The sequence below is a fragment of the Cydia strobilella genome, chromosome 19, assembly GCF_947568885.1.
Source record: "Cydia strobilella chromosome 19, ilCydStro3.1, whole genome shotgun sequence".
Taxonomy (NCBI): Eukaryota; Metazoa; Arthropoda; class Insecta; order Lepidoptera; family Tortricidae; genus Cydia; species Cydia strobilella.
This window is the reverse complement of record NC_086059.1, coordinates 10,555,369-10,582,701: the sequence shown is the minus strand read 5'-3', so window position 1 is coordinate 10,582,701 and position 27,333 is coordinate 10,555,369. Positions and strand designations below refer to the sequence as shown.

Below are 27,333 nucleotides of genomic sequence, written 5' to 3'. Positions count from 1 at the left end.
ATGTATCCGATGCGGAGAGTGAACGACTCAGTGCTCTGGTTTATGAATGAGCTGACATCCAGGGTAGTCGCGGAGTCAGGTATCCCCACCGACATCCACCATCTTGGGAAAATCCTGCTGCGGAGTCTCAAGGATGATCCGGATTTCGTGTTGCAAGTAAAGTTTTCTATTCAGTTTCTATTCAATTTATTCGTCTACATACCAGACATACTTATTAATATATATCATGCAATAGGTATGTGGCTACTGAAACAATTTAAATGGAAGAGTGATGTAAATTTTCCATTGCCCATAGCAATTATAGTGCCGTCTAATATAACTAATAACATTGCGGTCTCTGCAGCGAATCAGCAACGACAAAGTGTGGCGGCGCCAATATTACGGCATATATTAATAGAAATTTGACGTACTCTAACTTTCCTACAACCCATTAGATTGATGGTGCGACGGGCGAACAAGAGACCACTGGTTCAGTTCTAGAAAGGTCGGTGCGCTGCGCCATCGCTCTTAAGAAGCTGGGCCTTCAGCGTGGTGACGCCATTATTCTCATGGCTCCAAACCACCTCGACCTGGCCATACCGTTCTATGCGGCCCTTTATCTAGGGGTCATGGTGGCTCCCATTGACAGGACATTGGGTGTTAGTGAGTATCCAGATTGAATATTTTATTTGTTTAAACTTTATTGCAAAAAATACAGAAATGTACAATTTGAGGACTTAATGCCTGTTGGCATAAACAGAACCATAGTTTATTTAGTAAAAGCTTGGTTGCCATGGTCTGTTAGATTATCCGTGTGATCTTATGCTACTTAGCTAATAATGAAAGCCACATACTCCTTAACGACAAGGAGTTGGGGAATAAATGTGCGATATAAATATATAAATAGTTTTTAGAATCATACGTAACATTTAGTTGATTTATTGAAATAAATAGATAATGTAATTTTATAGATGAACTCCGAGGCACCTTTGAAGTAATCAGACCGAAGGCGATCTTTTGTCAGAGCGACCGAACCCTAGACGTGAAGCTGGCCCTCAAAGAAATGGACGAGCAAGCCTTCATAGTCACCTTTGACACTGGCAGTTCTCTGTGTAGCTTCAAACAGTTTTTAGAGACGTATGGGGATAAAAGTCCTGTCGATAAGTTTAAGTAAGCTACTACATATATGTTGGTATTAACGTTACATACCCTATCCAAGGTGTCTCCAAGGTACGGATCCGGCCCGTGAGCCCTTTATTGTAACACAAGGAAAAGAAATCACAAGCCTCGATGACCAATAGTATCCCTGTAAAAAGGAAGCGAGAGTGCCGAAGTGTGCCGAAATCCAACAACTTTAGAGACAACACATTTGCTCTATGTGATATTGATATTGAATAAGTTTTTGCCAAAAATATATACAATGACATGAGGTATATCTACGTCTGTAATTAGTTTATATAGCTCTAGTATATAAAACAAACGAAATAGAGCAAAAACAAGTTTTGTAGGATAAACTTAAATTCGCTGTATTTTTTTACTATTTATGGTATCTGAAAATACATAAACTAATTATTTACAGACCCTGATATACCTTATGCCATTTTAAGTACAAAGTTTTAGAACAATCTAGCTAGTCGTTATAAAATGAGAGCGTAACTACGTTTGTATGGAGAACCGGGCTTACTGGGGACTCACAGAGTTGAGCAGTGTGAGCGCTCGAGAAAATTATTTTTTTCCAAATTTTCTACCCTTCCGTATGACCACCCATGCCCATGTAAACCGGCAGATTAACATATCCTATCAGAGACATGTTGCGCGACTGACACTACCAATATCTGACACGCTCGAGTAGTTACTCGAATTTCAGCATGTGGAGTTCCATATGGTGTTTTTTTTACATTTAAAAAAATCTGTAGACGCTCTCCTGCTCGCTACAAAAGAAAATATTATATAACATTTTTTTTCTTCCTACCATCAAATCTTTCCATTCCAATAGGTCTCTATGACGCTCGAGTTACTACACATTTAGGATCGTCGCCTCCCCTGCTACTACTAACAGGGCAAGTTAAATAAAAGCTTGTAAAATATGCTATCCTCACGAGATGTCTGATGCATTTTTTGTCAATTACAAATTTCGGGCTAGTTAATTCATATATATATTCGCACTTCGCAGGCCAACAGACTTCGACCCTGAAGACACCATAGCTATACTATTCTCCACCAGCGGGACCACTGGACTACCCAAAAGCGCTGCTGCAACTCAAAAGAATTTAGCCATCTCCGGCCCATGCCCATGGTTAGCTGGGAAAGTCGGACCTTTCTTTATGATAAGTTTTACAACTAAAGATAAAATGTTATCGTTATCGTCAGTTGTATAGATAATCTTATAACAAACACTATCTCAAGGCTATCTGTAATATTATTATAAATAAATATTTCCTTAATGTTTGTAGTGACCCTTATAGGTATTTACATATAAATGAAATCGCTTTCAAGTGTTGCTCTTTCTACATATTTAAATATTTTATAGGAGCCGATACACCAAATTCCCAAAGCCCACGAAGATGGTGCTCAACGTATCGCCGCTGCAGTGGGCGACGGCGATAATGATGTTTCTAGTGACTCCGATAGTGCGAATCACGAGGCTGCAGACGTCGCAGGCTGTAACGCCGCAGCACACGTGTCACCTCATCAATACTTATAAGGTAAACTTAATTTGATGACGTATAATCGAAATGACACACCCAATTCCGACAAAGATAGTATTTTATCGTATCGCCGCTGCATCTGCAGTGGGTGACGGCGATAGTGATGTTTCTAATGTCTCCGATGATCCAAACGTCGCAGACTGCAACACCGCAGCACGCGTGTCACCTTATCGATACTTTTAAAGTAAACTGAAATAGATTTCTAATGGTACCGTGCGCATCGATCGATCCCAGCAATACATTTTATAAATCAAAAAGCTTAAACTGGTCATTATACTTTGCGCCAATAAATAACTCCCTGCCCCCTACAGTTCATACACACTCCTTATACTAAATGGTTCTTGTACAGTATGATGCATTGCATATAGCCCACGCATGTCGCATATATGCGCAAATAGCATCAGTGCCCATATACCAGTTCAGACTGCACCGCGGTTTCCATTTTTTATTTTTTTAAATCAAATTTCTATAAAGGAAAGTAAGTACCTACTGTATGATAATTCATGAATACTATAGTAAATTAAATTGCATTTTTTTTATTTAATGTTTGTTAATTATAAGGTAATGTTTTAAAAACATGTGCCCCGCCGAGTTTCTTGCCGATACCATATTGGGATATTACCCTCCTCCAATGAGGTTGGCAACTGTCAATGGTTTGCATAGATGGCGTCATCATAGCGTGCACATTTTCTATGAGATTTGGCTTAAAGGGTTTACTGATGTTTCGGCGAAAATTACTTGACAAACTTTCAGTTCCCAAACTATTTATCCCATATATTTAGTTGGGCGAAATTTCATTTCGTAAATTTACATAATCCAACCTAACCTAACCCAACCTAGTACGTCATTTTCATTTCGCAAGTATGTGGTTGGGAAATGAAATGGTTGCGAAGTAAAGTTATGCCAACGATTGGTTTGCCAAATGAAACGTTGGCGAAAAGTTGGTTGCCAAGTGAAATTTGGCGAAATTTACCGGCTTAAAGGGCTGGCATCCAATCTAGGGCTCGCGGTCGAATCCGTGTTTCGTTTACACGTTTCGAATACCCGTTTCCGAATAATACGTAAACGGTTTTCTGGCCCGTTCCGCACGTTTAATTAAGAAACGTGTAGTTAAGACCCGTGTACACGGATAAACGGGTATTCGAAGAAACGTATCTTATTTATCCGTGGCTACGGACACGTCCTTGACGATAGTAGCGAAGGAACGAACGCCAGCTACAAATGAATAGACAAAAGATTCATGACGAGTTTCTGTCATATTTAACCTTATTCCGTGGGTCATAGAGTCGAAAGTCGAAGTTTTTGCTTGCAATAGGTATTATATACGAGTATTCACGTTTCTTATCAAAGTAGTATTTTATATAGCACTTTAAATAGCTACTTTTTTTACGTTGCAGGTTACCAATATAATAAAAAAAACCTGCTAGTACCTATTTAATAAAAATATTAGAACCATCGAGTTCAGTATGTAGGCAGGAAGTCAAACTAATGTTCGAAATTGGCATTAAGTATTTATAAAAATAAAAAAAAATTAACTTGCTTCTTTATTTTTAGTTTAATTTGAGAACATGATATGAAATTGTATTTCTTGTCTTGTAGGTACACCTTATAAAACAAAGTCCCCCGCCGCGTCCGTATGTCTGTCTGTATGTTCGCGATAACCAGACCTCACCTATGAATGAAGTGTTTCTTTGGGAATGTTTATGTGTATATTTTGTTAAGGTTTTGTTTAAATTGGTAGAAATATGACGATGTTTGCTAATGAAGTTAGAATAAATCACGCTGGCTTAATCGGCTGATAGCTTAATCGAAAACGCTGCCCAATCTATTTGAGATGATTTCTATTCGACACAATGTATGGTGGAATTGTCTATCTTTCATTGGTCTACAAAAAAGTGCGCGATGCCTGTCTGTCTATATTTTAAGAATAATTAACCCATTATTAACTTCTAAAAAAACCGGACAAGTGCGAGTCGGACTCGCTCACCGAAGGTTCCGTACAAAATTTAATTTTAATTTTTTTTTGTTATGGCGGCAACAGAAATACATCTGTAAAAATTTCAACTGTCTAGATATCACGGTTCATGAGATAAAGCCTAGTGAGTGGTGACAGACTGATGGATAGTGAAGTCTTAGTATTATTAGGCTTCCGAAGTGAATACTTGTTACATAATGTATTTTATTATGCTTGACTCTCCATGCGAAGCCGGGGCGGGTCGCTAGTTATTAATAAACACTTTAAATCAACTTGATAAAATTGCACCTTCTCAATAAATTCTAATTGTTTTTGCTCTAGGTACCTCTTACCATAGTAAAACGCTTTTTAGTGGGGTGCGACTACAAAACAATGGAAAACATTTTCTTGTGCAGATGTTTTGACCTTATTACAACGACATAAAGCTTATAATTGTCGGTGACACTTGTGATAATAGTTTGGGAACCTACATGTTTTCGACGATGACAAACAAAAGGATATTGGAAAACAATGGATGGATGGACCACCGGTCGGCAACGTGCGCATTTAAGTTTATTACCTGAACTCTAGTGAGAAAGTGACCAAAGTGAATTATGAATGATTACCAATTTAAAGATCTATCTTAATGTAATTAGCAATATTATCGCAAGTTATCCAAGGTAGTATGGGTTTTTATGGTTCTTGGGTAAAATTCTGCCTTTCATTTGAGCATGATTACTCGATAATCCCGCTTTTGTGGTCCTAAGTTTTTTGCGCCGTTGGCAGGTTTGTTCTTTTCGCAAAGCAGTAATAGACCCGAGATAAAAATAACCACGAAATAATTAAACTGTTTAATTAATATTGTATTCTGTCTGCACACCTATTATTAACGAAAATACTATACCATTATGTAATTATAAAAAAAAACTATGATCGATATCAAATTTATGTAATTAGCTTAAAAGCAATCGGTTTTATTAAATGATATAAATAGTTTTAAATAAAAATTATGTATACCTACTATTAAACATAGGAAGATGGCTCAGTACCTATGTTTTATCAATACGGTTAAAAACAATTGAAAAAAAAGTAATTGTGCGGTTTTATGAAACCACGATGCAAGTGAAACTTTTTTCGGATTGTAGGTATTTAACTAAAAAAATTCGGAAATTAATTCGAATTACGGTATTAAAATCGCGGTTCTAATGTTAACTTAATAAATGGGGGCGATAGAATAAAAGTTTCACTTTAAAAATCGTACGACAAACGAATTCATCTGAAGTCAACATAATAATAGTGGAAAGTGGACCTTGTTACTATTGTACATTGGCTCAAACTGGTTCGGAGAATTCGGACCCGTTCGGAACGGTCTTAAGTACCCGTGTAAACGGAGATACGTGTCTGAGATACGTTTCTTGGGAACGTTCCTTCGAAACGTTTTCGAATCCCGGCGGTTCCGTGTAAACCGGGTTCTTAGTACCGCCGGGCTTAAGAACACGGGTATTCGTTTCGGCGTGTAACACGGATACCGGGAGCCCTAAATTCCAATCCATGGCATAAAATTCCATTAAAAAAACAAAAATTTGACACAATTATTGGGATTGACAGGGCAAGCTATGCTGGCGCCATCTGCTAAATACTTCGACCAGCCAATTGAGGAGGGATTTAAATCTTCTCGAGCAGTGGTGTAGGGTTAGAGCCGGCGTAACTTTATTCGGCGTTCATAAGCGCATTGTAATATATGCCTATTTGAAAAATAAACTATTTCCATCTATATAAAATTATTTTAAGCCGGGTCACTCACGTATTATTAAGTCGAATAGTTCAGCATGTTTCGGTCCAATTTACGAGGACCGTCTTCACGGAGCAACGACACGTCTTCACTAGTCGAGGGCGCGCCGTGTACTGCGGGCCAAAGCCCTACTCGCTCGATCTTCATCCATAGAATGGTATCCCGATAAAGTTTCCTTAAACAAAAGAGGAGAGCTATTTCAAATGACATTTAATTAGCTCCTTATTTTTTATTGAAAATAAACATAAAAATATAAAGAAACAGAAATAATACTTAATTAACTAAAAATTAATTAGTTATTAATTAAAAATTAGTTATAACAAAATACTTACAAGTGTTTATACGAAACGAAACCTACAGAGGAAGAAACGGAAGACACACATAATTCTGGTCACGGATCACGACTTATGAATCTATCTGTATATACATATACTACGTACATACCAGATTAATTATTCCATATTTTGTTTCAGCCAACCTTAATGACAGTAAACCCACCGTTTTTGAACACCCTCTTAAGATCGGAGGGAGGCCTACAATGTGACCTTAGCTGTTTCGAGACGATCTATCTAGGAGGAAGCGCTGTCACAGCCGATGTCATACAAGAGGTTAAGGTAAAAGCCACAGAGTTCCGCGTTTCAATGAGTTGTTAGTCTGACCAAAGATATATGTAAACTCCGTATAAGTAAAGTCTAAGAAAAAAAAACCGGCCAAGTGCGAGTCGAACTCGCGTTCCAAGGGTTCCGTACATTACACAATTTAAACAATGTATTTTTTATGTGAAATGTCTTTACAAAACCCGTAGGGGTAAGGATCAAAAACTAAGTAATTAAGTCCGACTCACGCTTGACTGCACATTTCTAATAGGTTTTCCGGTGATCTATAGGCAAAGATCTATTTTGTTTTTTTTTTTCAAAATTATTGACCCAGTAGTTTCGGAGATAAAGGGGGATGGTCATTTTTTGCCTATTTTCTTGAATAATTTCTAACCTATTTATCTTAAAATTATAAAAAATATATACTTGAGATTCTCACAATGAGCTCTTTCATTTGATATGTAACACGGCATATTTTGACAAACTTTATTTTTTAATTTTCTCATTTATCCCCCAAAAGTGGCCCCCGTGTTTAAAATATATTTGTTTACGTTACATGTCCATCTTTGGGTCACAAACTTACATATGTGTACCAAATTTCAACTTAATTAGTCCATTAGTTTCGGAGAAAACAGGCTGTGACAGACGGACAGACAGACAGACAGACGCACGAGTGATCCTATAAGGGTTCCGTTTTTTCCTTTTGAGGTACGGAACCCTAAAAACATAAATACCTCGCAAGGTCAAGAAAAATGTTCAACCTTTGGCCTATACTCGTGTACATGGCGACACCGTGTGACTAGCCATATGCTCTATCCATAAATATAAATAGTAAGAAGCCTTAGATTCAAAATAAAATTAGTTTTTTTTTATAATATTCATATGGTTTTATGTCGATTTATTTGATTTTCTCTCTTTCTAGGGTTTGGACAAAACATTACAATGTAAATACAATTGTATTAAAGTAAAAACAATAAAAAAACTATTAGACAAAAACTTAGAAAATAACATCAACTTTTGAAAACAACGCCATCTGTGGGCCGCGTGAGAAATTCAGTGCATTACGACGTACGTATAAAAGTATTGATCGTCGAAACATTATCAACGAGCTGTTTAACGTTCAAGTGGTTGCGTGAGAGGTATCATAGATGGCTCTGATTAAGGTGGTCAATCAAAAACAAATCTTATGTACGAGGAATAAGACCACGTAAATTACACGAAAGACACGTTGTTACGACTTTTTGTTTTGAGAAATCAAATGTCCACGCAGGTGCATGTTGTCCGACTTATGTTATCAAACAAAATTGAGACTTAACTAAAGGAAGTACAGACTATTTTATGAAAAATTTGCAATCTTAAAATTCTGAGAATTTGTAACTCGGACAAATTTTCTTAGAACCGTGTCCGAGTTAATGATGAAGCGCAGGTGTTTTTGTCCGAGTTAGTTGTCCGACTTAGGGATGAATTTCGGCACAGAAAAATAAACTTTAATTGCAAAACATAATGGCTATACGGAAGTACTTTGTTTTAAGACTTTTTAAATATTATGTCAGGACGAAATCATATAAAAGGGAGTAGGCAAGGATCAGAATTCAGTTTTACTTTGTGCTTCGGACCGGCAATTGACTCTGGTTTAATAGTGTTGGAAAAATTACTGGTGAGTGGAAAATCTCTGTTCATTTTTCTAAGTGTTTGGCTTTATTTGGGACAAGACTTAGTCTTTGACCTAATGAAGTTAGCCTTTGGAAATTGTGTCTTTGTTTGGCTTTGCGGAAACTATGTTTGTTTTCGTAATGGATAAACTTTGATACTATCGAGCAGAGTGCCTCCACGTTTGCTATTAATTTTTAACAGGAGTATTGTAACGAAGGTTTAACGTCTAGTGAATACTCTGCCCACAATATCTGTATTAGGTTTTGCTGAGGGCAAACGTCTTCAACAAGACTAAGTTTAGAAGATGTGTTATTTTTCGGACGAATGGGGTCTATGAACTCATATCGTTTGGACTTAATGCATCCGGGCTGAGTATTTCATTATCGTTTTATGCCTTCATAAAATAATAATCTAATTAAATTGTTTTGATTAAATATTTGCGTTATGATTGTTTGTTTTAAATGTAAAATATAATGTCTATATGACATAATTTATAAAGTAATAAAAATTATTTGTTTGAAAATAATATCAAATAACTCCTACTTGTTTTTCATATGATTTAAAGCCAGATCAGTGTCTAGACAGACAGTAGTCTAGCCTTTCACTTGCTATCCAAAACGGTGACAAACGGCAAATGGAAGGAGGTCTTTCTTTTTACCAAGATGAGGGTGTACTTGGCGCTTTCTCTTTACCAACATAGAAAGCGAAATATCTCTCCCTCCCTGGTCTCCAATGCCCAACTGTTAGACTAAAGCGAGGGCATCACGTGCGTGCCATTGAGTGTAAACTCTGCTCGTTTGAAACCTACAGTATTTGGAGATCTTGTATTTTAAATATATTTATATGTGCCATTTATAGACATAATAGGGACCTAATCTATCCAAGTGCTGTCCCTGCCTCTGTGCAACCCGCCTTGGAGGGGATTAATAACACAGGCCGTTTAGCTTTGATGTATCAACTTGGCCGGTTGAACGATTAGCTCTCTAATTAGGGAAATCACTTGCGCGTTTTTCAAAGTACTAGGTCTATGGTAAGTATGATCTGTGCTTTGATTACACTAGAATAGGCCATTGTATTAGGAATAGGGTAGCTTCTCACTCACCATTTGTTAGGAGTTAGGGTCTCTTTTAATGCTTGATCTAAAAATCTGACATATATATTTTTCTTCATTATCCTGAAAAGCGTACGTGTAATAGGCAAGGGGTTTAATTGCCTAGAAATTCCTATTTTATAATGTATCTGCGTAAAAAGGTATTGTTGTATATAAAATCTTATACTATTTGGTTTTATTTTGCTAAAATTTCTAGTGTTCTGAGGTAGAAGCGAGGTACTAAATATTTCATTCTGGTCTCCAAGGTATATACAAAATAAATTCCTAAAATATCAAGCTGGGTTTAGGTATACATGCCGTTCTGGAATAGAAGAATGGTTTGTTTTAGGGATCCCTTGGCAGGCAAGAGCAGTCCAATGGGAGGAGTCAAGAGTGGAATAATGCTCGACTTGATATTTCTGTTTCATAAAAATATAGTAAATAACCGTAGTACTTCGTTTGTGCATCAGAAAGGCTAGAAAGAGTCTATACTTTCAGTTCTGGGAAGTGGGAAAATGGATTAGTATCCCTAGCTTTTGAACATAAAAAAAAGAAGTAATTTTGAATGACTGATGATACTTGGCGCTTCTTTCATCAGATCATCTAGGAATGCTTAGGTTGCGAAGCGTTGGTCTTAGCCCGTCTGGCTACAATGTTAGGATAGGTGACCCGATTGATGTTTTGGATTGGGATAAGGCTTTCTGACCCGCATCGAGCATGCAAAGCAGTACGTGTGAACTCACACATCGTTTAGAAGGTGATAGTATAATTATAACTTTTCCTAAAAAGCTAGGGTGTAAATGGGCTTATCCCGGGAGTGCTGCTTCGTATGTTATCCCGAAGGCTTAATAGGCGTAGCGGGACTTCACCAAAAACATTTTTAAACTCATTTTACCAACTACATTTTCAATCTCATACTAACCATGTATGCTGCAATTACCTAAATAACGTCATATGTAGTAAGCCTTTAACAGCATTTACATTACACAGATAGATTTAACTAAATTGTAATATTAATTTCATCACTGCACTCGGGGTTCTATTTTAGAATGCTTCGCTACACTCAGCTTTCAATTATGGAATCATTTGCTTAGTTCAAGATTCGTTGTACGCTTTCTCCGTAAATACGTCATTTTGCTCTCTTGTGACTTAACTATTTCTACTCTTGTAACTATTAAAATATTCCTTGCATTATTCTTTAGTGTTATAATAAATTATAATCTACAGTACCATAAATATTTATTCTTTAAAATCTGGGTCCAAAATATAGTTGTTACTCATTAAAGAATCTAGGGTTCCGCGGTCCACTTCGAGGGGTTCTAACGCTAGACTAGACGATCACATGGCCAAATTTTAGGGGTAAATTCTTATAAGGTGATTAGCATAAGAGTAGTTTTAATAGTAAATAGTTGGGGGGGTGACATTTTGGAAACCGTGACCAGTATTTAGAATGTACCTTGGGGTACATTTTGGTTTCGGGACCAAGGGATCTAAAAAGTAGCCATCGGCTACATTTTGGTGTAACGTGACGCAGGATTCATTTTACCTGGGTTACTATGGTTTTTCAAATTATATAAAAAAGTAGCCATCGGCTACATTTTGTTGGCGTGAAACAGAGTGTGTACACTTTATTTTGGACTTTAAGAGAAAATAACTGACCTTTTGGAGATAAAAAGACATTCACAGACTTCATTATTTAATAACTAAGGCTTTAAATACATTTATTCGGCTTTCAGTCTTAGTTCAGGGTAACGTTCTTAGAGATGCTGCTGCCTGGAAGGTACCCATTTTTCATCTTCCATATTCTTTCATCACAGTCATGTTAGGGACTTTTAGGAGCAATCTTCATTTTTGTAACTACTAGTGTATCTTGTATCTGAGAGATAAAAATAGACACATTAGTTAAATAACATTGCCTTATTAAATAGGAAATTTACTAGTAGGTTAACACTTAAGATGAGATGAGACAGGATAGCTTATAACAATGTCATGTAAGAGTACTTCAGTTTAGATAATGGGGGGTGAACCTTATTACATTAGCCACAAAACCGAAGCGTATTAGACTGATGATGATGAGCAGTGGGGTATAAAACACTTCAAAATTACAAGTAACTAAAGGAATGGGGGTGAAGTCTAACTTTTTTATTAATAAAAACGCAAATGTGACACTACATTTGACAAATAGATAGCTAGTAGTGTGCAGGTTACAGCAGTTAAGATGAAATTAGCTAGGGGTACAGGGGAGACATTCACATTGGGTTCCTTATCGTTAGGTGACTTATTGGTATTTCACTTTCATAGGCATCAGTATTTTATGAATGTACAGTACAAATTCAATATGATCGAGTAGGATTAGACTTTAAGGTACCTGACGTTAGGCGATGCAACATATAAAGCCATCTTTCTTGTTGTATCCAGTATAAAAAGCAGTCTTCAAATACTAAAGGCAGACATTTAAATACAGGCATTTTTTCTTGATTTTCTGCTTTATAATCATTTTAACCTGTAACACTGCATTTTCCAATAATTATCGTTGTATTTCATCCATAATTCGTGGCAAAATCCTTTTGTAGATTCGTGTGAGTGATATTTCAATCTGTAAACAAGAATTTTCATTGAAAGATTGAAACAACGTACATAATTTTCACTAGACTGTTCATACGGCATTACTGAAACAAAACAATATTTAAGGGCTAAAGTATAATACTAATACTAACTTGTTCTTTAAAATTAGTTACACTCCAAACATTTGTTTTATTTGACTTAGAATCATATATCGCCAGTTCACATTTTATGCGAACGTCCATGTTTTGTTTTGAAAGAAAACGTTTTGCGGATGGTTGGTACCATTGGTACATATCACAGATATACTCTGACACGGCGACTTTGTCAGTAGAGGAAGGCGGCTGATTTGAAAAATATAGGCGCAAGATTGACAAGTTAGGTTCGTTTTATTATAGCAAGACATCAAAATGACATTTATGCGTTTATCTCGTTACGTTGGTAGTATGAATTTAGTATAACTAGATATGAGATTTAGAGGGAGAGGGGAGATGACTAAGCAAGATGTCTTGTGTCTTTTGATAGGAGTGGCAGCTATCGCGCAATCATTGCGTATGTTCTGTCTTTTACGTGCGTACGCGTATGGTGCATCTATAGGAGCCTACCATGAATGGGTTGAGTTTATCTCGTTAACTTGGTAGTTAGATGATTTTTACAAATGCGATTTTTTTAGGGTTCCGTACCAGGGGGGTGCAAAGGAAGCCTTTGTGATGCGACTCTGTCAGTCTGTCTGTCACATTGCTAAATATCTCGAGAACTAATTAAGCTATCGATTTATTTTATTTTATTGCTATTTAAGTAGGGTGGTATGAAGGAATTGTTGGTAAAATATAAGCACGAAATGGAGGAAAAAGGACGGTTTTGTGGTTTAAGAAATAAAACAAACATCATTTGTGTACCTACATTCATTAACAACAAAACTTAATTTTTTTTTATATGGACGATATTCATTGGGAGTACCTGAAACAGAAAGAAAACTCATTATCGGTTACATTTAAATCATCCATTTGAGGGGGTACAGCATCATTTTGAATACTATTTTAATCTAGGTCATTATTAAACAAATCCACAGGAAATATTAAGTTTCATCTAGAACAAAACTATTTTTCAAAACTTTAGAGAAGTTTGAGAACCTTTGTCTTACAGGTTGTATTTCCATAAGTTTAGATCACGAATAAGCTAGAGATTAAGTTTAGTTAGTAAACAGAATTAGAATAGGGAGGATTGTAAGTCTAAAGACATTTTCATCTTTTCACTCATCCATCGGGAACTCTCCGTTTAGGCTTTTTGAAATATTTGTGTTAGATGTAAGCCATGAGTTTTTAAGCATATAATAAGTTTTGTATTTATATAATAAGATAAAATACCTGCCTTTAGTGGGAATAGTCAGTAGATGTACAGTGAAGGCGGGTATGTTGACACTGCGGAGGAATGTCAGTTCTTCAAAAAATGCTGGAAACAGAAAAAAAAGAAAGTTAGCTAATAGGGTATATTTAAGAAAACCTATTTATAAGTTTAATTTAAAGTATTTATTATTATTATTTACTATAAGTACTTAGGGTCTTCACAATTAAGAAAAAGGAAATTTAGAATATTTTTGCTTTACGGGGCAAATTTCTATAATATAGAACACAAATAGGTTAGATTCAGATTAACAGGATTAAAACTAGGTTAGTTAACAGAATTAAAATAATATGTATAACGCTAGGAATGTTCTTACTAGGGAACCTCTTCACTTATTCCTTAGGGTTTTCAAATAAATATCAGTCTTTGAAAACAATTCATTTTTTTTTGTCAAACCTAAGAGTAACTGTCAACTAGTAGTATGGGGTTGTACTTACTTTATTTATTTATTTATTATTCTTTTATTCAGGACAATAAATGGTCCAATGAGTGAATGCTTCTTCAAAATACATTTGTCATGGTATCTTCATAATATAGAGCCAATTTATTTTGTTCCGGTAAACAGTTTATGCTTATCGGGTACCCGGGGATCATATCAGCAGAGTTGTTGGCTTGCTGTAAAAAAAAAAAAGATCAGGTTGTAAGCTTAATTTTCTTTATTTCTATTATATTAGATAATACTAAAATACTTAAAACAAACAAAAAAATGTTTTAAATACTCATCTTAACTTTGATTGTTTTCTGTTTTGAAACATACAACAGTAGAGGGGAGCATTATATATAGAATTTTAACAACAGGGCTAAGTAGGTACTTATTATTCAACAAGAAGCCTTAATGCAAGTCTGTAAGGGACAGGAATCATTAGACAGTAGATTTCATGCCAGATAGTTCAATTTGTGATCAATTATTTTGTGCTAAAGTAGGTTTAACATCTTCTAAAAGACATTTTTATCTAACAAAAAAAATTAATAAAACCTTACCTTGTTTGTGCAATAAATTTTCCAAGTTTGAAACCCATATCATGCACAATAACGGTATGTAGGCCTGTTAAACATTCTTTATGGACTGATCGTATGCTGGGTCATAGTGAAAAAGCACTAGATTCATCCATAAGTTGACGAGAAAAGAGGGAACATTGGCCATATAATATTTCTGAGTTCCCACATCATTTTGTTTTCTACAGATTTTGTGATAGGTTATGTTGCGAAAATCATAAGTCATAAGAGCCCTTTCGGAGGCAATCTTTGCTTTGCATTCTGGTTTTCAAATTAGGTCCATCAGGTCCATCTGGACAATTTTGTTGTCGCAAATCACTCACGAAAGTCACGAAACGTCACATCGTAGATAGATGCAACGGCTTCCATTACAAAAATGGCGTTTTCACTCTTCAGTTTTGTTCTCAGCGGTTGTCGAATTTTAACAGTATAACGCCGGTAACTGATAACTGGAATAGGTAACTGTTCTGAATAATAAATAAGAAAAAATGAACGTCGTTTCAAGAAGAAAATAAATAGGTATTTAAACAATTGACAGTAGCGAAGGTTGCCATAGACAAATCAAGTTAAGCAGGTGTTAAACGTTTCGATTCAGTTTAGAGGTTTGGTTGTGGATTTGAAGCTATTAAATTGATTAGTTAAATTTTCCCATTGTATAATGCATCTTTATCTTTAAATTAATATGACGTGCAATTTTAAGGTCTAAATAATAATTTATTTTACTACGCCATCTATTAGAAACTTACTTAACTAAGTCCGATACACTACATTCATAGACAAACAAACTATACCCGACTCAATTGCGTGGGTTGTGTTTGGTGTGTTACAGGGGATGTTGGAGCGTGTTTTTGATTTCGTCACATTATACTCACGGGCGCTCGCGCACCTCTAGAAAAGAATATTGTCTATGCGAAAAAGCGGGTTTACACTGTCGTTTTCATACAGTATTGAAACTAATTAATGAATCAATTACTAATTATTTCTTCATAAAAAACGGATAAGATCAATCTTTAAAAAAAAAAGACCAATTTGAAAATTATCTCAAGTAAATAATTTCTATATGATATTTTGTTCGTGTATTATATTATAGATGTCATAGTCTTGGGTTTTTGCGATAACCTGGCGGTAAGTTTATTTGGTTTCAATTTTGACAGTTCAGTTTGATATTTAATTTGCAAAATAAACAAAGTGAATTTACGGATACAAGATTGTTTTAGTGAAAAAGTGTAGTGGTATTTGATTCAAATTACGATAAAATAATTTATGATTATTATTGTGCGCGAGTGACAAAAATTAGTGTACAGTAAAGTGTGTGTGTAAAGTAGTGTAGTACTTTCAAAATCATGGCAGAGGCTTTATTCATCAACAACATTGAAATCTGTGGAATTGCCGAAAGTGACACAAAGACGTGCTAGTGCTACAGCTGATTAAGGCGTTCACGCAGCTGCTGGACTTGAACCAGGCACCCATCAGATCAGACTGCGTGTTAGGATCAACGCTTCAATCACGGTTTCCCTGCGCGACAGTAAACACGACGAATGATGTGCAGTTGCTTCATTAAAAGCTCGAGACTTCAATGGAGAAGGAGAGAGTAAGGTGTTCTTTAGATAATCATTGGCACTCACAACATCATAACTACTATGGATGATTAATAAAACAATCAAGGAAACCTCTTTGCAAGTATGTTTAAAGTCAAGATAAACAGGTGATTGCACGAGCCAAGGACAGAGAGAAGAATCTTTTAGGTACGCACTGAAGGTGAATTGTGCAAATTTACATCACACATGGAACTTCGGACATTTAGTATGTATTCATTTCGTTTCTTCTTTTGCCTCCTTTGTTTTTTTTTTTTTGAATTATGGAATAAACCATTTATATGTATGAAATTATCTATATACAGTGGATTTCATTTATTACAACCTTGGTTGTAGCGATTATTCGGCTATAGCGACGTAAATTCCAAGTCAAATGAATTAAAAGCATACTTTAGTGCTGGATTTATGTGGATATAGTAACTTCGAGAGTAGCAAAAGTATCTTTAATAAACCATATTTGTAACAAGTTCTTACAAATCCCATGCAGATATTGCGACCGGAGTTGATTAACAAAGGACAGAGAGTTTTACTTTCTTAACTTTCATTTACCCACATCGACAGATGACTAGCAACTGTGGTGACCTATTGTTTATGGGTGGATAGTTCAGAACATACTCACGTATTTGTATTTATTTCTTTACATTTGCCTAGTTAGTTAGTTAGTTTTGCTGGGCATTTTCCGCAACTCGACATCCAATGTGCCTATTTTGCGTGAAACGAGGTAGCGCTACTCTAACCACCCCAGCTCCTCCACGAAGCCTAGCAAGGTCTTCAGGTTGCTAGTAGCTTCCTTTAGTGTGCATGGATTTCCTAGGTATTTGCTCCTATATACTTCTACCTGTTTACAGTCTAGGAGAATATGTTTTGTTGTTTCTTCTTCTGCCATGCACGCTCTGCACATGGGGCTGTCCGTTTTACCCATAATATGTAGGTGTTTGTTTAGTGTGTTATGTCCTGTTATTAATCCTACTATTTTACGTAGTTGGCTTCTTGGTGTTTTCAGTAATATTTTGGTAAGTTTGTGGTTCAGTTCCGGTAGAATTTCTTTGGTTTGCCTGCATGTCTTCATTTCATTCCAGTACTTGTTGTGCAGTTGTCTGTGATGTTGTTCTAGCTGGTTGTGTATGTAGGATATTGGTAGAGGCATAATTGGCTCGGGTCCATATGCCGGTGTTTCTGAACCTTTCCTGGCCAGTTCATCCGCTGCATCGTTTCCTCTTGATCCACTATGCCCCTTTATCCATTGTACTCTTACTTTGTTGCCTTCTTTGCTCACTTCAGTGAGGCTCCGATGGCATTCAAGTATAAGCTCTGAGGTAAGTTTGTCGCTGCATAGCGCTTGTAGTACCGATTTACTGTCTGACAGTATTAGTATGGTTTCGTGTTTCACTTGTCGTCTTGTAATAGCATTGCAAGCTTCTATTATTCCTACACATTCAGCTTGGAATACCGTATTGTGTTCACCAAGGGGTTTTGTGATGTGAATGTTCAGGTCCTCTGAGAAGACACCACATCCTGTCCCTTCGTTTGTTTTTGAGCCATCTGTGAATATTCTTAGGTTTGTTTGGTTTAGTCCTTCTTTCGGATCTTCTGTTAAGGATATGGCGTAATCTTTCCAGAAGATCATAGTTTTTGGTATTTTGTCGATAGGCGCTTCCAGCATGGGCATTTTTGAGATCGTATTTTCATAGATCTTCTTGTGCGATGAGCTGAAAGATGTCCATAGGTTTAGATTCTTCAAACGAAGAGCTGTGGCAGCCGCTTCTTTCTGTATGTACATGTGTAGTGGCAGGAGTCCTAGCATTATTTCTAGAGCTGCAGTCGGAGTAGTTCTCATGCAGCCCGTTGCAGCCACACATGCTAGTCTTTGTGTTTTATTTAGTTTGTCTATTACTGTGGTTAGCTGGGTGCGGGGCCACCATACAACCGCGCCGTAGCTGATCATTGGCATTATTACCATTTTGTACAGCCATAGTATAATGTGAGGGGCAAGTCCCCATCTTTTGCCTACCATCCTCCGGCATTGCCAAAAGGCTTACATTTGCCTATAACACGTGAGTACAACTTTTGACAAGTCTAAAACAATTTCCAGGTTATGTTAATATATAAAATATATTATCACTTGTCCACATTATATAAAATATAATACTAAGTTGGCGTTTAGATCTCTGAAGCATTCGAATAGTTTTATAATTACATGCTTTCTTGATTTTTCTAATTGATATTCGGTAGGTAACACATTTTCAAGAGATTCCGGAATAATTTGTACATAGGTATATGCGTAGGTATTTGTGTTATATTGTGTGGATTACAGAATTATTTTTGTTAGTCATTATTTAAAACACCAGTTTTGACTGTGGAATAAGTTGAGTGCGACTCAGGATTATGTTTTCATTATTTATGTGTTCAGTTAGCAGTATTATCCGTTTGTAGGAATGCAAGGTGGTTAATTTTTCTCTGCAACTGACTGTACAGTTCTCTGTGTCAGTTGTTAGTGTTTCATTTGGTGCGGCAATAGTGAGAAAAAAAAAGGGGGCTAAATTGGTGCATTTTTCTTTCTTTCGTGTGAGTCAATAATTATATTATTAATTATTTAGTCAAAATATTTACAGATAATGATAAATAAATAAGAAATAAAAATCAAATTATTAAAGGGTAGGCTCGGGATGATTGCCACGAGTTTTATTTTTATTTTAAACATCTAGAACTAGAAATAATGGATTAGTATTGGATCAGGACAGGATAGGCTTATTTTTTTTTAAATTATTATTCAAGTTTTAATGAAATAATAAATTAAAATAATTTTTTTTGATTACTTGTTGGGGCGTTGGCTGTCTGTAATCAATTGAGTGAAAGAGCGAATGAGGAAGGAAAATTGTGTGTTGAGTGCTTATACTTAGTTATAAGTCTGTGATGAATTATGTGAGGATTTGTATGTGAGATGATGAAAGCCAATGTTGATGAATGTATTTGTGTATTGGAAAGAATGGATTGATGCAGATAGACAAAAGCTTAAGGGTAATCAGGGTAAACTAGAATTGTCGGTATTTGCAATGGGAACAAAACGGGGGGGAAAATGGGACATCTGGCCGGAAAAATCTTATCAGTAGGTTAAAGTCCATTGGACTAGACCCATTTAAAGGGTAGATTTTTGTAGCCAGAACTACACATGGTAATAAGCCCAATACGAAACTCTACACACCTTGGCTTGGATGGGATATATCCGACATTCGACATATTTTGATGGGCCGTGAGCGTCTAGAAAGGGCGAGGCTCTTTTCAAGAGGTTAAAGAAGTACAATTATGTTTTCATGAAAGTGAGGTATATTATTGAGCAAATAATTTTAATGTTATTTATTTTGGTTAAGCAATGCTTTAGTTTAGACGAAAAGGTTTTTATCATACCATGATGGGGTATTTATTTGTGTCAAATTTAAGTTTGTTTTATATAAAAAAAAAAAAACACCCAAACAAACTTAAGTCGGTATATTTTATTCAAGTACAAGACATGCGCCAAGAAAGCGTGACTGAGGGTGATAAGGCAGTGAAAATTGGTTCGAATTTTGGCAATGGAGTTTGAAAGCTTCGTACTTATAAGAATTAAAGGTCTCTTCGTTTCGTGTGGGGAGTTCTTGCTGTCTCATTAGATGCTCTTCTACGGAAGTGTGCGGCTCACAGGGGGAAGGAATACCCGACGATGCCGGAATGATCTAGCAAGGATGAGTTATTAGAACTTATCAGACTCACAACCTGGTATCTCATAGCGGAGCGAGGATTCTGGGGAAAGAGTTATCATGGTTCATTGTCAGAATTCTAATGAACTTGTTTCAGAGCTGAGTCATTAACAGTCACTTAGTAATGGAAAACACACTACACGTTTAAACAGGGGGGGAAAAGCACCGACAAGTCTAGAAAAATAGATTAAAGTTTCCATAGCACACATTGTGAGCCATTACAAAACTTGAATCCATTTTGGGGGTGAGTTGTAACTAGCCATATGCTCTATCCATAAATATAAATAGTAAGAAGCCTTAGATTCAAAATAAAATTAGTTTTTTTTTATAATATTCATATGGTTTTATGTCGATTTATTTGATTTTCTCTCTTTCTAGGGTTTGGACAAAACATTACAATGTAAATACAATTGTATTAAAGTAAAAACAATAAAAAAACTATTAGACAAAAACTTAGAAAATAACATCAACTTTTGAAAACAACGCCATCTGTGGGCCGCGTGAGAAATTCAGTGCATTACGACGTACGTATAAAAGTATTGATCGTCGAAACATTATCAACGAGCTGTTTAACGTTCAAGTGGTTGCGTGAGAGGTATCATAGATGGCTCTGATTAAGGTGGTCAATCAAAAACAAATCTTATGTACGAGGAATAAGACCACGTAAATTACACGAAAGACACGTTGTTACGACTTTTTGTTTTGAGAAATCAAATGTCCACGCAGGTGCATGTTGTCCGACTTATGTTATCAAACAAAATTGAGACTTAACTAAAGGAAGTACAGACTATTTTATGAAAAATTTGCAATCTTAAAATTCTGAGAATTTGTAACTCGGACAAATTTTCTTAGAACCGTGTCCGAGTTAATGATGAAGCGCAGGTGTTTTTGTCCGAGTTAGTTGTCCGACTTAGGGATGAATTTCGGCACAGAAAAATAAACTTTAATTGCAAAACATAATGGCTATACGGAAGTACTTTGTTTTAAGACTTTTTAAATATTATGTCAGGACGAAATCATATAAAAGGGAGTAGGCAAGGATCAGAATTCAGTTTTACTTTGTGCTTCGGACCGGCAATTGACTCTGGTTTAATAGTGTTGGAAAAATTACTGGTGAGTGGAAAATCTCTGTTCATTTTTCTAAGTGTTTGGCTTTATTTGGGACAAGACTTAGTCTTTGACCTAATGAAGTTAGCCTTTGGAAATTGTGTCTTTGTTTGGCTTTGCGGAAACTATGTTTGTTTTCGTAATGGATAAACTTTGATACTATCGAGCAGAGTGCCTCCACGTTTGCTATTAATTTTTAACAGGAGTATTGTAACGAAGGTTTAACGTCTAGTGAATACTCTGCCCACAATATCTGTATTAGGTTTTGCTGAGGGCAAACGTCTTCAACAAGACTAAGTTTAGAAGATGTGTTATTTTTCGGACGAATGGGGTCTATGAACTCATATCGTTTGGACTTAATGCATCCGGGCTGAGTATTTCATTATCGTTTTATGCCTTCATAAAATAATAATCTAATTAAATTGTTTTGATTAAATATTTGCGTTATGATTGTTTGTTTTAAATGTAAAATATAATGTCTATATGACATAATTTATAAAGTAATAAAAATTATTTGTTTGAAAATAATATCAAATAACTCCTACTTGTTTTTCATATGATTTAAAGCCAGATCAGTGTCTAGACAGACAGTAGTCTAGCCTTTCACTTGCTATCCAAAACGGTGACAAACGGCAAATGGAAGGAGGTCTTTCTTTTTACCAAGATGAGGGTGTACTTGGCGCTTTCTCTTTACCAACATAGAAAGCGAAATATCTCTCCCTCCCTGGTCTCCAATGCCCAACTGTTAGACTAAAGCGAGGGCATCACGTGCGTGCCATTGAGTGTAAACTCTGCTCGTTTGAAACCTACAGTATTTGGAGATCTTGTATTTTAAATATATTTATATGTGCCATTTATAGACATAATAGGGACCTAATCTATCCAAGTGCTGTCCCTGCCTCTGTGCAACCCGCCTTGGAGGGGATTAATAACACAGGCCGTTTAGCTTTGATGTATCAACTTGGCCGGTTGAACGATTAGCTCTCTAATTAGGGAAATCACTTGCGCGTTTTTCAAAGTACTAGGTCTATGGTAAGTATGATCTGTGCTTTGATTACACTAGAATAGGCCATTGTATTAGGAATAGGGTAGCTTCTCACTCACCATTTGTTAGGAGTTAGGGTCTCTTTTAATGCTTGATCTAAAAATCTGACATATATATTTTTCTTCATTATCCTGAAAAGCGTACGTGTAATAGGCAAGGGGTTTAATTGCCTAGAAATTCCTATTTTATAATGTATCTGCGTAAAAAGGTATTGTTGTATATAAAATCTTATACTATTTGGTTTTATTTTGCTAAAATTTCTAGTGTTCTGAGGTAGAAGCGAGGTACTAAATATTTCATTCTGGTCTCCAAGGTATATACAAAATAAATTCCTAAAATATCAAGCTGGGTTTAGGTATACATGCCGTTCTGGAATAGAAGAATGGTTTGTTTTAGGGATCCCTTGGCAGGCAAGAGCAGTCCAATGGGAGGAGTCAAGAGTGGAATAATGCTCGACTTGATATTTCTGTTTCATAAAAATATAGTAAATAACCGTAGTACTTCGTTTGTGCATCAGAAAGGCTAGAAAGAGTCTATACTTTCAGTTCTGGGAAGTGGGAAAATGGATTAGTATCCCTAGCTTTTGAACATAAAAAAAAGAAGTAATTTTGAATGACTGATGATACTTGGCGCTTCTTTCATCAGATCATCTAGGAATGCTTAGGTTGCGAAGCGTTGGTCTTAGCCCGTCTGGCTACAATGTTAGGATAGGTGACCCGATTGATGTTTTGGATTGGGATAAGGCTTTCTGACCCGCATCGAGCATGCAAAGCAGTACGTGTGAACTCACACATCGTTTAGAAGGTGATAGTATAATTATAACTTTTCCTAAAAAGCTAGGGTGTAAATGGGCTTATCCCGGGAGTGCTGCTTCGTATGTTATCCCGAAGGCTTAATAGGCGTAGCGGGACTTCACCAAAAACATTTTTAAACTCATTTTACCAACTACATTTTCAATCTCATACTAACCATGTATGCTGCAATTACCTAAATAACGTCATATGTAGTAAGCCTTTAACAGCATTTACATTACACAGATAGATTTAACTAAATTGTAATATTAATTTCATCACTGCACTCGGGGTTCTATTTTAGAATGCTTCGCTACACTCAGCTTTCAATTATGGAATCATTTGCTTAGTTCAAGATTCGTTGTACGCTTTCTCCGTAAATACGTCATTTTGCTCTCTTGTGACTTAACTATTTCTACTCTTGTAACTATTAAAATATTCCTTGCATTATTCTTTAGTGTTATAATAAATTATAATCTACAGTACCATAAATATTTATTCTTTAAAATCTGGGTCCAAAATATAGTTGTTACTCATTAAAGAATCTAGGGTTCCGCGGTCCACTTCGAGGGGTTCTAACGCTAGACTAGACGATCACATGGCCAAATTTTAGGGGTAAATTCTTATAAGGTGATTAGCATAAGAGTAGTTTTAATAGTAAATAGTTGGGGGGGTGACATTTTGGAAACCGTGACCAGTATTTAGAATGTACCTTGGGGTACATTTTGGTTTCGGGACCAAGGGATCTAAAAAGTAGCCATCGGCTACAACCGTTTGATATTTAACCATTTTAACACATGTCAGTGAAAAAACAAGGGTTAAGTCAAATGACGTTCTAAAAATAATAACGCCAGCTAGCGGAGGCCCTATAACCTTTTTAAGGGGCCCCACTGACTATCAGTCCGCCGGACGATATCGGCATGAGTTAGAACCCCCTTTACTTGCAATGTTTGTATGTGTGTATGTTCGAGTCAAATCTTGAAAGCTAATTTAGACTCACTGCCAATTATTCGATCAAGCTGAACCTTCACATGCATTATGTAAGTCGGGTGACAATGCAATATTATGGTATCATCGAGCTGATCTGATGATGGACATAGGAGGTGGCCATAGGAACTCCGTAATAAAACAACTCTATCTAATTGTGTTTGGGTTTGTTACAATTGTCTCGACGAATATTAGTTGCCTGTTGAATGAAAGCGATAAAAGTTTGTACTAAAAATGAAATTTTAGGCAAAAAAATCGCCTTTTCTCTCTATTTTATCTCTCTTTTTTTGTCTGAATTTTTTTTTTTATCGTATGAAATCTAGAAGTACCGTAAAATCAGGTAACTACCGACCTTTTCCTTATATATTTTTTTAAAATCTGGTTTTTATTGAGGCTTTGGACACTATTCCTTATTTTAGAATATAGCACCCAACACAGAGGTACTGAACAGATATGGAATGACCGAGGCAACAACAATGGTGTTTATAAATGAGGGTCTCAACCCCGGCTCTGCCACCATTGGGAAGCCCACGGGGTTATTTCAGCACAGGGTGAGTTTGTATACTTTAACAGACAGACAGTCTTAATGAAATTATATTAGATTTCCTTGCTGACTACCGCAACCCCCTAAAACTCAATTGATGAAGGGAAATATAGTATAGCGCGTTGGAAAATCTGCCATCATGTGGCCTTAATCGAATACTTGAAAGACTAGCTCTGACCACGATAACTTTGCACAAACTTGACAGTAAGAACGCATACCTACCTACATATCCCTATAAACTCCACACTTGACGAATCACTTGGTATGAAAACTTAGCGTGCTCCAACTCTATTGACATTTCTACGCAACGAAGTAGAATAATTCTACGACTCTACAGTTGAAATACGCTTCGCGCGTTTGACGGTCCACCATCTATAGGCCAATGCCTAAATCATCCTCTTCCTCGCGTTGTCCACCACTGTAGGCCTGTTTTCGGGCAAGAAATATTAGTGTCAAGCTTATGTTAAATAAAAAAAAACCGGCCAAGTGCGAGTCGGACTCGCGCACCGAGGGTTTCGTACTTTTTAATATTTGTTGTTAAAGCGGCAACAGAAATACATCATCTGTGAAAATTTCAACTGTCTAGCTATCACGGTTCATGAGATACAGCCTGGTGACAGACAGACGGACAGACGGACAGCGGAGTCTTAGTAATAGGGTCCCGTTTTTACCCTTTGGGTACGGAACCCTAATAAAAAAAGTCCGATCTATTGGCCTTAATCGGAAACTTAAAAGCTTGACACTTATATTTCGTGCCCGAAAACAGGCTGTGCTGCCCCCTGCAGTTCGAGCTCATTAGTCCTTCCGATTACAGTTGATAGACACCGAGACCCAAGAGGACATTTACGAACCAAATAAAAACGGGGAGTTATGGATCAAAGGTCCTAGTATAGTAAAGGGCTACTACAGAAACCCTGAGGCGACAGCAGAGGCGTTCACAGAAGATCGTTGGTTCAAGACGGGTGACATGTGCTACAGGGATGAAAACTATAACTTTTTCTTTGTGGAACGTATTAAACTGTTGCTTAAGTATATGTGTCATCAGGTAAGGATAACACAAAAGTACTGACGTACTGTACAAATAAAATAATACTTATGTTTGTGCTGATAGCCACCAAATTTCAAATGGCACTGACTTACACACGGCTTCTACAGATTTCCCCGGTAGAGCTAGAGGCCTTAATCCGCAAACATCCTGGAGTGCAAGACGTGGCTGTGACCGGTATACCGGACCCGAAGTGTGGAGAGTTACCGGTCGCTTGTGTGGTGCGGCGGCCTGGTGGACGCGTTACTGCTGACGAGATCAAACAGCTGGTCAAAGGTGAAATTTATGGCATTATTATGTAATTACATCTGTGAAAAAATCCCTATCGTTTATTTATTCTTTATTCTTTATTGTATTGCAGTCATGTTCATAATTCATTAGGTGTTACAGTTTGAGGATGGTAGGTACATGACACCCTGTCAGGGCACTCAATTTTCTTAAGTCTAGGTAATTACATGCATCTCATACAAATAGCAATAAAATCTAAATTTATAATTTTATATTTTATCGACGTTTATGCAGCGTTAAATGTCAAGTTCGTTTAGAAAATTAGTAAAATAATAAAATAATGATGCTAAATATTAAATGTTAAATGTCCAGGTTAATTTATAAATAGATTTAAATAATATGAAACAATATAGTTAATATTAATAAATTTACTTTATTTATTCATATAGACATTTATTTAGATACAAGATATATACAGTGGTACTACGTAAACGAAATTAATAACTAGCTTAAATCTAAAATAGGCCCTTGAGGCATTGTACCAAGGATGCTGGCGGCATTTCCCCGCTGTATCGCAATGCTGATAATTAACTAACTATATGTCATTCTAGAGAATGCATGAATGTCAATAAATGTTTGCAATAATATTTCAATAAAGTTTAATTAATTCAATTTTTAACGTTAAGGTAACGTTTATTTTTTAGAAATGTAAAGTTTTTATTCAGTTTTAACAACATAGTTCTGTTCTGTGACGTACGTGTCAGATATTTTCCACTGAGACGGAAATGAGCGAGCGGAGACCAGAGGAGGCCCTATAATAAATATTCTATAACAGCTAAACTAATATCTAAAAGAATTAAAAAAATATCAGTCAGTTGTTTCCTTTGTTGGCTGGTGGCCGTAGCTTGTAAAGCATTGTAAACATGCCCTAATTAACGGGAATCGTGAGCGTATCATGTTATACAGAACACAGACTCTTCAATCGTTAATGATGAGGGCATTCAATGAAATACGATATAACTCACAGTCTTTACTGACCAAGGTTGATTGCAAATCATAGCACTCGTTAATGTAAGGCCTGAGTAGACGCTCGGGTTGGGCGTGCAGCGGGGCGGGGCGTGCGGCGTTCATGTTTAAACAAATGCAAACGTATAGGAGCGGCTTTAGTGCACGCTGCTCAAATCACTTGTGAGCCCGACGCCACGCTGCACGCCCCGTCGAACGCTCCGCTTAGAGCGTCCACTCAGGCCTTACATTACCTACATTCCTCAAGCTGAGTAAACCAGTAGGTTAGATTCAAATACTGTCACAAACGTCACCTTCTTCCGTTTTTTCTCGTCTAATTATCTACCTTATTAACACAACTTTTGTTTGGTAATTTTACAGAAAATCTAGCAGACACAAAACAGTTAAGAGGAGGCGTAATATTTTTGGACACAATCCCACAAACACCAACAGCGAAGGTCCAACGGAAAAAGCTCAAAGAAATAGCAATGCTTAAATGTCATGCCAATCTAAACTAA

General features: G+C 36.4%; 1 protein-coding gene and 1 long non-coding RNA gene across 2 annotated transcripts; one reads left to right on the top strand and one right to left on the bottom strand.

Moving 5' to 3' along the window:
• On the top strand, positions 1-27,333 carry LOC134750362 (luciferin 4-monooxygenase-like). Its single transcript, XM_063685523.1, has 10 exons — positions 1-156; positions 435-642; positions 951-1,149; positions 2,153-2,275; positions 2,510-2,684; positions 6,907-7,047; positions 24,413-24,544; positions 25,352-25,582; positions 25,693-25,858; positions 27,197-27,333. Exons 1-10 carry the CDS (start codon positions 1-3, stop codon positions 27,331-27,333), a joined length of 1,668 nt encoding a protein of 555 aa, XP_063541593.1.
• LOC134750019 (uncharacterized) lies at positions 11,456-12,606 on the bottom strand. The gene is made up of 3 exons (XR_010128536.1): positions 12,490-12,606; positions 12,141-12,368; positions 11,456-11,648 (listed from the first exon to the last, which is right to left on the bottom strand). It is a non-coding gene; the product is annotated as an uncharacterized LOC134750019 (long non-coding RNA).